The 12,595-nt window shown below is 44.6% G+C and overlaps 1 protein-coding gene across 1 annotated transcript; it reads right to left on the bottom strand.

Annotated features, from left to right (window-relative positions):
• Nucleotides 1–2,906: 2,906 nt before the first annotated feature.
• On the bottom strand, nucleotides 2,907–4,727 carry brlA (C2H2 type transcription factor BrlA; the record flags this gene model as incomplete). Its single annotated transcript, XM_057218304.1, has 2 exons — nucleotides 4,588–4,727; nucleotides 2,907–4,264 (listed from the first exon to the last, which is right to left on the bottom strand). The coding sequence occupies exons 1-2, from the start codon at nucleotides 4,598–4,600 to the stop codon at nucleotides 2,907–2,909; spliced, it is 1,371 nt and encodes a 456-aa protein (XP_057080187.1). The 5' UTR covers nucleotides 4,601–4,727.
• Nucleotides 4,728–12,595: the final 7,868 nt, after the last annotated feature.

The following is a 12,595-nucleotide window of genomic DNA, read 5'->3' on the forward strand; positions in this document are numbered from 1 at the left end:
CCATTGATGAACATTGATAAACATTGATAGACACAGAATGAATAGAATAATTAATATTGACGTTGCATCGCATACAAAAGTAACCATCACCCCCCAGAAAAAATAATATCTCATACTAAAACATCCCCAAAGCTCAGAGTCTAGAACCAACCTCATTAACGCTCGAGTATCACATTCCAATGCATGTACATCGTTGTACATCGTACCCTCCACCCAGCTAGTTGGTGTAGATCGGTACAGCGTGTATGCAGGGCCAATCGAAAAAGTGTGGTCGCATATAAACGCCAAGCGAGATTGACATTGCATCAGCACCGATACCATTGACTCTGAGGCTAGAAGGTTTGTAGCTATGTTGTTCTAAACTTTGTATAATGTCTCACCTTACTACGGAGTACGTTTACCTCGATTTCTAAGTCTACGACGCACAGACATACCGATACGGTGGCTATAAGTGTGTTGATGGTCATCATCTAGGTGGCCGGGAGAGTTTTCCCCTGGAATGTGGTAAGTGGCCACATAGGGTACGGGTGCATATTAGTTACATTGATACTACGTTCGTCCTATCTGATACTAAATAGGGAAAGTGAATATACGAAAGGAAAAAAACAAGGGATTCCATGAACAACAGTTCACCGATCGTTCGCGCCCGCAATCTCGAAAATAGATCAAATAGGGAAAAAGGGAAAACAAAAATACATACAGGACCAATAGCTACAGGATCAATAGCCTAGCGGATAGGTGGATGTAACCCCAGACGTTAATCCTTATAGGTACTATTGTGCATGGTAAAAGGACGAGATCAAGGAACAAAAACCAATAGAATGGAAATGCGGTTGGATATCATTCCCGTATATCATATCATTGCGCCCGGACACTCTTCCCCCATTCCCGATTTGTACGGCGTGGCATATACATAGCGCGGTGTAACAGTATACTAGGCACATGCAGAGCATGGGGATCGGGCTAATTTAACGTCGTGCCTAGATAATCACTTCACCGCACAATGTTCCAAACATCGGTGTAGTAGTGGACTCTTGTCTATTTGGAATGGGGGGATTTGGAATCTGGGATTGGGTTTGGGGGTAGTTGGGGAATACAGTTTGGAGTTAGTGGAATATCTCTAACATCGGAAAATAAGTGAGGTCAACACCGTGGGATGTTGTACTTTGGAGGGTAACTAAGAGATAAGGGCCGAAGAATGTATATGCCGGTAGTGGATGTGCAGGATAAAAGACCCTACCATCATCCTGCGTTGGACTTTGGGGGAACGGGAAGAGATTCAATGCACGACGATCCATTAGTCAAAAAAGCAAATATCCTTTTTAATCCCGAGGGTGACGGGACCTTTGTCATGGAACGTTGATCTTAGTTCTTTTGCTCGGAACACGCTAATACCCAAGGAATTAGGAATGAGGAAGAATGGGGAGTGACGCATGAACACCCATGGTGGTGAGAGTCTAGGCACCGTAGGAGCGCGGCTCTTGACTGTGTCCTTGGCCATGCAGCATGTACAACGTAGTACGTTGAATTCCTTTTCCTTTTTTTTTATTTTAGTTTTTTGCTTTTTCTCATTCCCATCTCGTTTCCGCACTTGCTTTTTGGCGCTCTGTGCTATTCTTAGAACTACGTTAAACTGTTCTAAGGGTCGGGTCTTCATAGAGAACGGGAGAATGGGGCTCCACATGGCTATCTGATACATGCTACTAGCGATGTTGGTTGCGCTGTCGAAAGTGGCGTGGGTCATGGAGTGAAGTATCAGCTCGCCCATTGTGATTTGCAGTACTCCGTAATATTGTAGTGCGTGTTCTGGGCATTGTGTTCCACATAAAGAATACAGTAGTTATTCTGATAGTGGGGTAACCGATGCCTATAGCCGCGGTGAAGAGACTATGACATGGCCATTCTGACACGGGATGATGGGAAGAACCCCGTTTAGGAATGGAATGTGGAGAGTTCCAAGACGAGACGAGTAAAGAGTACAGTTCAACCATGCTCGATGTCTGCAAGAGGCCCGATTTGTTCGAATTTTGATCCACCCAAATCGACCAGACAGATCGGTTTGGAGAGATCCAGGAACTGAGGATCTAGAGCCCCGAGGGTTGTGATATGTAAGATTTTTGGGGCATGTCTCAATTCTCCCGAGATCAGGAGCCGTGCGAGAGGCGAAATGGAATGTTGTAACACAAGTTCAGCCCAAGGCGTTGGTAAGTCCTCAAAAGGTGGGTAATATACTCCAGATATCCATACAGGAGAGAGAAATAGTAATTAGGGATGCAGTGCGACAATGTAGATCTCGAATCTCGATTTTGGATTTGTGTATATTATGCCAGTTTGTGTGATAATTGAGGTGGTAGTACAAACAATAAATAATAATAATAAAAAAAAAAAGAATAAAGCAACAACACGTTGTAGCGGATTGTACACGATCGCCCCCTGAGGGCTCCCAACTGATTATCCCCAAGTTGGCGATCCTCTCCCCCTCAAATCAATCAATATGCAACGCCGCATCAATTCCATGTTCAAAAAAAAATAAAAAATAAAATAATAACCTCCCATCCTTTTAGCACCAAACAAATTATGCAAAGAGAAAAGGAATAAAAAAGGGACAAAAAAAAATGAATATTCAAAAAAGTCTCCTATCCTCCAGGAGACATGTACAACGCCTTGGCCAGAGGTCAATCTGGCCGTAATGCCTCGGCCATTTCATAAAACGGTAATCCGCCAGAGACGGGGTATCAATAAAGGCCAATGAAGACCACATTTCTGTTTTGTGTTTGTATAATTCCATATTTTCTTTTTGAAAGACTCGCGTGGAATTAATATGTATTTTTTTGGGTGGATTTTTTGGGTTTTCTTCGGCGTTTTGTCGATTTTTGTATTGGTTTTTTTTTGGTGTGTTCGTGAGACTAATCATCCCATCCATCGAGGCTCAACTCGCCACAATCAGGCATACTGTCTTCAAGCTTGCTACCGTAGATAGGCCGGCCGTCGGGGGTAAGAAGTCCTCGGAAGTCGGGGTCGAAATCTTGACTGGTCTCGTCCAGGGTAGCGACGTAGCGGTTACGACCACCCCGCTTGCTGTGGGTCTTGGTATAGTGGGCGTTGAGGTTGTCGCTGCGGGAAAAGGCGCGGTGGCAGCCAGGAACCCAGCAGACATGAGGCTTCTCCTTGGAGTGGCTCTTCATGTGGCGCTTGAGATGTTCCTGGCGCTTGAAACGCCCCTTGCAGCCAGGCTCCTTGCACTTGAATTGAACTTGCTTAATGATTGACGGCAGATTCTCGAGGCTTAGGTTAGAACGAAGGAGCTGCTTCTTGGAGGACTTGCGCGAGGGTTGACGGTGACGTTGCATCATGCCTTCGCGATAGACAGGAGAGAGCTGGAACTCTTCCTGATAGTCATTGTGTCCGGACATGCGACTGACCGGGGTATCAGACCCCGAGGGAGTGCCCATGGAGACGGATCGGTGAGGAGTAGAAGGAGTGTGGGACTTGAAGGTCGGGATGTTGGTGGGAAAATCGGAGTAAGAAGAAGAAGGAGGCGTCACGGGTCCGGAAGGGAACGGCTGGACCTGAGCGGGTGTGATGGTTTGAGGTACCAAGGACTCGTGAGAGGGCATCCAGTGGATCATATTGGTCATGGATGCAGAATTAGGCATCCTCTCAGTGGGTTGGTTAAAGATTGGACGAGACAAGCAAGGGTTCGAGGCCGATTCAGGCAAATATCCAGCCTGCTGCGGACGGTGGTAGTAGTTGCGAGCCATCTGGTTGTACTGAGGCATCGAGGCCTGGTATGGAAACTGGGGCTCCTGGTATGTCTTTGGCATATCCTGAGGAATCCAGAGTTGGTCGACGTTCTCGTCGAATCCGGGAAGATAGTCGGGGAGAGGCATCTGATCCTGTCGGTCCATGTTACCGCAGGGCATATTCATCATGCCGTCGCCCGAAGTGAGATCGGCCATTCTGAATGCACTGCGCAATGGTGTAGCCGAGGTTCGACGCTCCATTGGAAGGCCGTGGTGATAGTTGGGATGCTCATGCCACCCAGGGGAAGCCATTGAGCCTTGGCTGTAGAGACTGGTAGGCGTGGGAGTCGGAGAGTCCAAAGGAGAGAAGCTCGAAGTCATCGAGGGGCATTCACTTGGGCCCAGAGAATGGCAGTCAACTTCAACAGTCAAACGATCAGAGATTTGCTGTCCGTGAGATCTCATGTCGTCCAAATCTTCAGTTTTGAACGGTTGAGATGCAGCTGGGTTGATGGTATCACCTGCCCAGAAGGGTTTAGTAATGTGTATTGGTTTTTTTTTTTTTTTTGGTGTTTATGTGGAAGAAGGAAAGGCGAAGTCCAGTGACAAGTAGAACGAGGGTCGACAATGAGGGTAAAGCAATTATCAAAAGAAGGAATAGACTATTAAAGAAAGGCAGGGATGGAAAGAGATAGAGGAAAAGAGAAGACAAGAGAATGTGTATTAGGTCCCGGAGTATAGGGAAAGGAAAGAATGTTCAAAAGCGAAGGGAATGGAGGACAAACGAGCAGAAATAAACAAATTGGTCGAGGATAGAATCCCGAAGGGTGGAGATCGGACTTACAGCTATACGCCATGGTCTAAGCTCAGATTGGAACTTTGGGCCAAAATTAGAGGCGCGTCGCGTGCTGGAAGTTCCCAAGCAAGGCTAGGAATGTAGACTATGAGATCCTCCGTTACCGCGGCAAAGGCTCTAACGGCTGGATCTGGGCCGGGGATCGACTAGAAGTTCCTCGAGGGCCTGCAGGTTTGATCGATGTTTCGCGTTGTTTCGCGTCAAAATGAGACTGGAAATTGCCCAACTAGGATAATAGGATGGGCTGGTATGGAACACCACGAACAAGATAGGCGAAATATTGGTGTCAGTTTCCCTTTGACGCGGTTTAAGATGGAGGAGGGGGAGGTAGGTTGGTTGAAGGGGAGGCTGGTCTCAGATTGATAGGTTATTATAGGTAGGGGGTGTGTGTGTGTGTGTGTGTGTGTGTATATATATGTGTATATGGTTTGAGGGGAGGGGAGATTATAAGTACAGCAAGGAGTTTTAAAAGGGAAGGGTGTCTTAAAAGAGTCCAGAAAATCAGTTGGTAAAGTAAGAAAGTAATGATCCACGGGGGAAGCTTGTTCCTGGTACCTTTCTGGACTGAAGGTGCTGATTGAGAGACTTGGATCGGCGGATTGATTGTCATCCCTCACCTTTTCTTTTTTTTTCTTTTTTCTTTTTCTTTTCTTTTCGAATTGGGAGATTAATATTATAATTATAATATTTTAGGATACTAAAATAATCTTAAATATTCCTGAATATTCCTAAATTGGAAACATTAATACTAGATTGTAATATTGTAAAAGGAAAATCCTTTTTGGGATGACCCAGTACCCTGGTTATTATTTAGGAAATTATTTTTTGAATTCTTTAGTTCATGCATGATTATTCCAAGATTCTCTCCAGTAAGCGTCCACAGGTTGCGCTACTTGGAATGTCTAGGCTGTATCTCTTCGATTCCGTAAAATGTGAGCAGAGTCTATTTGGACATGCAGGTCGATCGCGTCCCCGGACTTTCTAGCCGTGTCGATCATGATGCACAACCCATCTAAGACCCTGATCTCCCTCTCCACTCGAGGTCTCAAGAGGTAAACCTTGAATATGAGTAACAGTATTAAAACGGGAATTATACTAACGTAACTACTGCCATTTCAACAATATACTTAGGTAGATTCATAAAATTATTGGGAACCCCAAGAGACTTCCATGATGAATAAACAAAAATTAAATATACATATATAAAAGAAATATGAGCTCGCTCGGACGTATAGTGGAGGCTTGGACCGATCTCATCAGTACTTTTGCGATAGGTCAGACGTTGAACCAATTCGGGTCTGTGCAAACCTGGTTGATGCTGCATCTCTGGAGAGTAGTAATCTCAGATTCCAGAGCGTCCACATACAACATTCCCCTTATTTCTCCGCCTTATTACTTGGATATCGTCACTGGAACATTGTGCTTTTTTTTTTATAAAAAATTAAAAAAATTATAGAATATCCTATTTCTCATCTAGGTTTAGTCTTCCCCACTCAACTCCACTCCACTCCACCTGACCCATCGGCTGTACATCCATGGATCCATGGATCCGTGTAAGCCGTACATACCTACCTACCTCGAGAGCTCCAGATCTACCTACGTACCTACTATAGGCCCAATAAACATCATTATTTCCAATTTGGAATGTGAGAAGAGAAAAAGAGAAAAAAAAAGCAAAAAAAAAAACTGCAAGCCTCGGGGAACAACTAACATCCCATCCCGCTGGGTCTGAAAAAAAAAGAAAAAAGAAAAAGCCACCAATCCGCCCCAACGGTTCGGATGGTGTCGGCCTAGGTTGGCACTTGCGTCTGACCCATCACGCATCAGTTAAGACCTGAATGATAGGATCATCCAGTTGAATGTGCACTCTGACTTTCAACTTGCGTGGCTAACGGAGGCAAAAGTTTCGCATTCTTCTTTCCTCGTTCCACGCCGTGACTCGTTTGAAACATGTCCCGCCCAGATAACGATTGGCCTCAAATGTTTGTCTCTGCAGGCGAAATCCCAACCAATTCTCCATATTATAGTTTTTTTTTCTTTCACTGTTTGCCTGTGCATCACATTGCACTTGCATCGCCCAGTGGATCGAAAACGAAACAGGCCTTATCTAGTACTAGCGTTAATTGGTAAAGCGTTCGATTTGAGCCATAAGGCTAAGCGATTTCACTTAGAAATTGATTAAACTCCTTTTGGCAGTTAGATTAGGTTTGAACTGGACTGAGTGGAAGTGCTCGGTCCGGTACTGGGTGTCGAGCCCTAGAGGCTTTCTCTCGGCCCCTCTTCCTTTTGTCGATCTACTATGTACGGAGAACTCCAGGGCTACACTGCTCTGTGTCTACTGTCAAATCTAGCCCCGAAGCCCACCCCCCCCACCCCAATTCCCTCTATTTCTTGCATCTTGACTATTTCTTCTTAAATCCTTCACCATGCTTTATTGATACACCTGCATACCGATCTTCCATGAGCTCAAAAACCGGTTCGACACGCTTCTTCAAGCCATATTGATAAGGTGCATTTATTCCTGCAATTGTTCAAGACTATTGTACCTTGTTTGAATCCCGAAACCTGGGAGTGAACGAACCCCGCCAAGAACTAAGCTAGTGGGGGTTGTTCCTTGGATTCTCTAGCTGGTAGGTTTTTGTTTAACTTTCCCCCAGGTTATAAACTCCATACGGAGTAGACGTAACCCTCCAATGTTATAACCTTGGAAATATATATATAAGATATTGACTTTGGACGCTTGATATCTATAAAATAAATCCGAGCAACTAATAGTTCGAACTTCTCGATGGTCAAATCCCTAACGCCCGGACCTTAATGCAGCAAGGGCGACTGAATACCCCGAACCCAAAACCGAAGGGCGTTCCCCCAGGTCTTTCGGCCCCTGCGTCTGAAGGGACAGCTTTCACCTACGTACTCTGTAGATGGCTTTCAATCACCACGAACACCCCCCAAATTCGTCTTTATGCTTTACCTTTAGACACTAGAGACTACTATCACCAACTACATCATCTTATTGCAGTTGGGCCTGTACCTGAACCCCTCCCCCCTTACTTGTTGACTTTCTTTTTTCTCTTCACATAACGGTCTCTCGTTCGCCCACAAAGGCATTCAAAAAGAAATTGATTTGCTTTTTTAATTCGATTTTCTCTCCAATGAATACTCCACGTTGACTTGCATTGCATTGCCTTGCATGGATTTATTCCCGGTTTCCAGGAACCATCTTTATTGTGGCAAAAGGTCGATGTGCTAATTCCCTAGGAAGGGCTCTAGATCTGCCCTGTTTCCCCTATTTAGCCTAATTTCCCTTCAGGGATTCCCCAGGGTGCATCCTCGTGTACCTGTGGACATCATACCTGTATACCTGTCTCCTCCCAGGAGCGCGACGTGAGTCGTGACGGAGCACACATACCTCCACAATACTTAAATCATACTTAATACCACGATTCGCGACTTCGCGTCTGAATCTTAAACTCAATAATATGTTCGGTTCCTATTACTTGAATTGTGAATCAGAAAACAATAAGAAAACCTTACAGTGTCGCAGAGATGCAGCGTTGCAATAATCCCGCCTATATCACATACCAGTGCAAACACACTGACCTACTCTATTCACTCTAATGGCCCATACATGCATGCCCGCTGCCACAATCTTATGTAACCCAGCTCTATACTAGTACCGAAGTAGTAACAGATGTACGTTGGGTAGGATGAGCATGCGCCCGAAAAAAAAAAAAAAAAAAAGGGCCAGATTCGAGCCCTCAATAAGAACCGGATCGACCTTGCACATCGAACTCTCTGGAGAATGTCAGACATAGGTGCTTTTGCAGGAACCCTGCAGAGCACGAACCATGTCTAGCCTGCGCGGTCGGCGACGGCGCGCCCTCATTGGTGTGATTGGTGTGATTGCGGATGATCCCCAATAGGAATCCGGTGATATCATATTATTGGGGCCCTTACGCCTGCATGCTGCTTGTCTGGCCTACTTGGGAGACCTACATGCTGTTATTAGATGTCGGTTTCATTTTCCCTACATATTGGCTCTAGGGCCACAATTCCGGTACCTGAATATTCTATTCTTACTGTATCGTGCTTTTGCGGTGTCGTGTTAGGTTGGCTTTGCTAGGGTCTAAGTGTGTACTTTGTACTTGGGATGAACTCCTGTGACGTGGATTCAATAAAACAGGGTTGTTGTATGCCAATTCTGACTTGGTTGGTTTTTAACATACTCTGTGCGGTCTTGGATGGGGCACGGTCGATATGGGATCATATCAGAGAGCTTGGTAGTCGTAAGCTCTTTGTGTAGGTTTTCTAGGCAGGAATGCTACGTTAGGTTGAGGGCAGATAGTGCAGAACTCTATGGGCATTATTTTGAAGTCTATCAGATTTGTCAAGGGGGATAGTGCTTTGCTTGATGAGTAGAGAGGTGTTTCGGGACAACCACGGCAATATTCGTAACAGTCTGACCTTCAAAGGGGTCATTCGTGGGTTCGTGCAGTCCGAGAAGAATGCCGTAAACGATTTTGATACAGGCTCTGGTACAACATAGTAGTTCTCAGATAAGTCGGGCCTTGAGAGACTTGGTGCTTTTGTGATGGGGTGTACCTAGTGTGCGGTTACTATAGCATTCATTGAGATTCTACTAGCGAAACTAGTTTGACCGAAAATTATTGCGTATAAACAGGAATATATATCACATATTGGTATCTATATAGTTCTATGATATATAGTGGTTGGTTTATTTGGTTTACTTGATATACTTTCTGGTTGTATATTATGTAGTCGTGTGTAGATATATAACTATGTGATAGTATAGAAGATGTAGATATAGGTATAGTGTTTTATAAGCTATCCTAACTATAGCATGTTTTTATCACTGCAAATTATAATAAGATGCCTTGATTGTTATGTATATTGAGTACTTATGCTTTATTCACCGTCCATAGTATGAACCTGCTCTCCAGAGATTTATGTGTTACACTTCGCAGCGTCGGGCTCGACAGAATATCATATTCCGGCAGTTTCAAACTCGAATAAAAGATAGACCAACTCAATTTATTTAGAAATAACACATAAATGTTAAGGAGATGGAACAGATGTCATGGCTACGGTCACTGGTCTCCTCCCACCTTTCTCTTCCTTTCCCTCCAACTACAAACATTAATCTTCGGCAACTTGGCTAACCCCGATGTTGCTAGAGTTTGTAAGTAGACTAGCAATGCGCCCACGGCATCACAAACTGACATCTATACTTAAATCAAGGATAGGCAAGAGACCAATTGTTTGGCCTTTCAAAGACACGTGAATAACCTTTATATCCGAGGACGGAATCAAAGCACAAGTAACTAGCGCACACCGTATGTTGACCTAAAATATTTTATGCTAATCTTGAATTGTCTTTCAGAGATAACGTCGACTCGGTTACAAATGGCCCATGTCATTCCATCCAACGTGAAAATAAGAAATGAGCGCTTGGTAGAAAGTAAGTTATTGTTGAACAATCATCCCATGCATGCATGTTTGCCATTTGCATGTTTGTTATTTGCTACAGACTGTGCCTTTGTTTGCTATTTGCTATTTGCTATTTTCCAGCCTGTTTGCTACAGATTGAGCATAGTTCAGATGGTTTTAACAGGATATATAAAGCCCTGCATGTCTAGTTAAATCAATTAATGATTCTTCCTCTGCTTTTTCTCACATAGTAGCAATCCCTACAATAGACTTTGCTCAACAACATCATCATCAGGATTTTTCTTCGTGATTCTTAGGTTTCTGTTTGGTGAAGAAGACCCCAATTTGAGGAGCACACTCTAAGTTATATATATCCAAAGGGTCCCTCCTTGTTGGGTAGGTTCTCTCTGATTGCACTAAGCCCATATTTTGCAAGAATGATGAGGAAATTTCAGCATTGTGCTCTGGTTGTCGGCGATTCAGGTCTGCGTTCTCATTTTTGTTTTAGATCTTCGCCAACTACCGATCAAAGGCCCGCTGGTGGTAAGGCATCATCACCCTATGTTTAGGTATTGGATATCGTTAGTATGGAAACTGGTGATTGGCAAGAACACCTCGTGATTCTCTTGTGGTATAAGCCATTGATTGTGAAAGTTGGTCAGTATACAAAGCTTAACTAGGTCTGATTTAACGTACTATTCAGCGTGCTGATGCGTAGTTGACACATTTTTGGGGTTAAAGAAGAGGATATCCCTTGAAACGACTTGAGTGGCTTTCTAATCTGGTAATATCAACGTGATAACAAATTTAGGAGGAGGAGCAAATGGGGAAAGGCCCTTTTGTTTACGTGAGGGTTAAGTAGGGAAGGTGCGGTATCTGTTATTTCATTAACTATGCTACAACTTACATGTATCCTTTAGGTGAATCCTGGACACTGTCCTTGAACTGATTTTAATATGACAGACAAGTCCAAGATTCCGGCATCAATATTGTAATTTGTAGCGTGAATAGCAGTCCAACAGCCAGACCTGGCTGAAACCACGCGAGAATTTGGAATGGCTAAATGGCCAACCTATCTGCATACTGTAAGCAAGTAGCTGGCCGCTTGGTCCCCGCTTGGTCTAAGTCTAAATCATTCGAATAAGGACTCCGTACATTGCCCAAATTCAAGTCGTGGTACCAAAGATAACCGGCCGGGACGAACAGGTATTACCAATCCCTGAACAGACAGCCGACGCATGAAGAACCCAAGAACCAATAATGTAGACAAGTCACCGGGACAGATACAAATCTCATCTCCGACAGGTGCAAGCCCAAAACCGAACATTTCACACTTTACGACGTGGGCGCCACCCGACTCCCGCTCGTGTCGTGCAACGGAAAGCCGCAGACCCAAACAGAAGAACAGAAAAAAGCAAAAGGCAAACATTCGCTTAATCCTCCGAGAAAATCCCCCGGTCTCGGGAATTTCAAGATCTCCACAATCATGCAGTTTAGGTGGCGGTCAGATTCGAAATCTCAAGGTGCAGCTTCGGGCGCATGCAAAAGACAAAGGTGAGACTCGCGGACGGGAACTTGCAGGTTTGCGCGGTTAATTCCTTGAAAAGAATGCGGTCAGCAATTTCATCTTTGTGAGAGATCACTGCATATCATCGAGACTTCGGTACAGCCGGAGGTCTTCCTGCTTTGTGATGACCCTGGGGTGATTTGCCGCAAACCTCGACTATCGGTGTGTTAAAGTACTGGCTCATACTTTGGGGGCCAGACCGGTTGGGCCAAATCGATGGGCCACATCGATGGGCTAGACCGACATGAAAGTGGGGGTTGGGTGTATTCCTGTTGGGAAGATGCTTGTTCGACTGCATCAAGATCGTGAGCAAAGAGACAGATCGCACAACTACACGGCACTATCCAGGGCCACGTTTCTTTTGGTCATCCCGGAAGCGTTCATGCTGGTAAATTTGGTTTCACAGAGAAGGCTCTGGAGCCCCGGAGTGGTAGATGAATTCAGGGCCACTATGACATGTGCCGTTTAACGCCAAATCGTCATTTTCAATTTAAGCGTTATACGATCGATGCCACCAAAAACGTGGAGCTTATCTTTGGGACTTTTGAAACATTTGGGCATACATGAGCCCCGAACTCCGAGCTCCGAATTTCGAGATAACCCCGATGTTCTCATAAAGACAAAGTAGGTCGGAATTTCATGAGCCAAAAGAGTGAGGGCTTGAATTTAGAACAATACTAAGATTAATATCAAGTTCATATCAAGTTAAATGTCAAGTTAAATGTCAAAAAATCAACGTTTAGACAAAGAAAGAAAAAGAGGGGTCCAATGAGTCGTATTTGTCCCCTGTCTCCTATCACGGAGAGAGCGGGATGCCAACGCCATATCTAAACGGTCGTCTATCATTGGACTCCCAACGCATAAGCACCGAGGCAGCAATTTTAAAGGGGATGGCGTCAATAAGTATCTCCCTTCTTGACATCCCCTTTGATATCCCAGGGGTACCCTTTTCTTGACTTGTAAGACACACCACTTACA

Source organism: Penicillium verrucosum (genome assembly GCF_028828655.1).
Source record: "Penicillium verrucosum strain IBT 35672 chromosome Unknown utg000001l_segment0_segment0, whole genome shotgun sequence".
Classification (NCBI taxonomy): domain Eukaryota; kingdom Fungi; phylum Ascomycota; class Eurotiomycetes; order Eurotiales; family Aspergillaceae; genus Penicillium; species Penicillium verrucosum.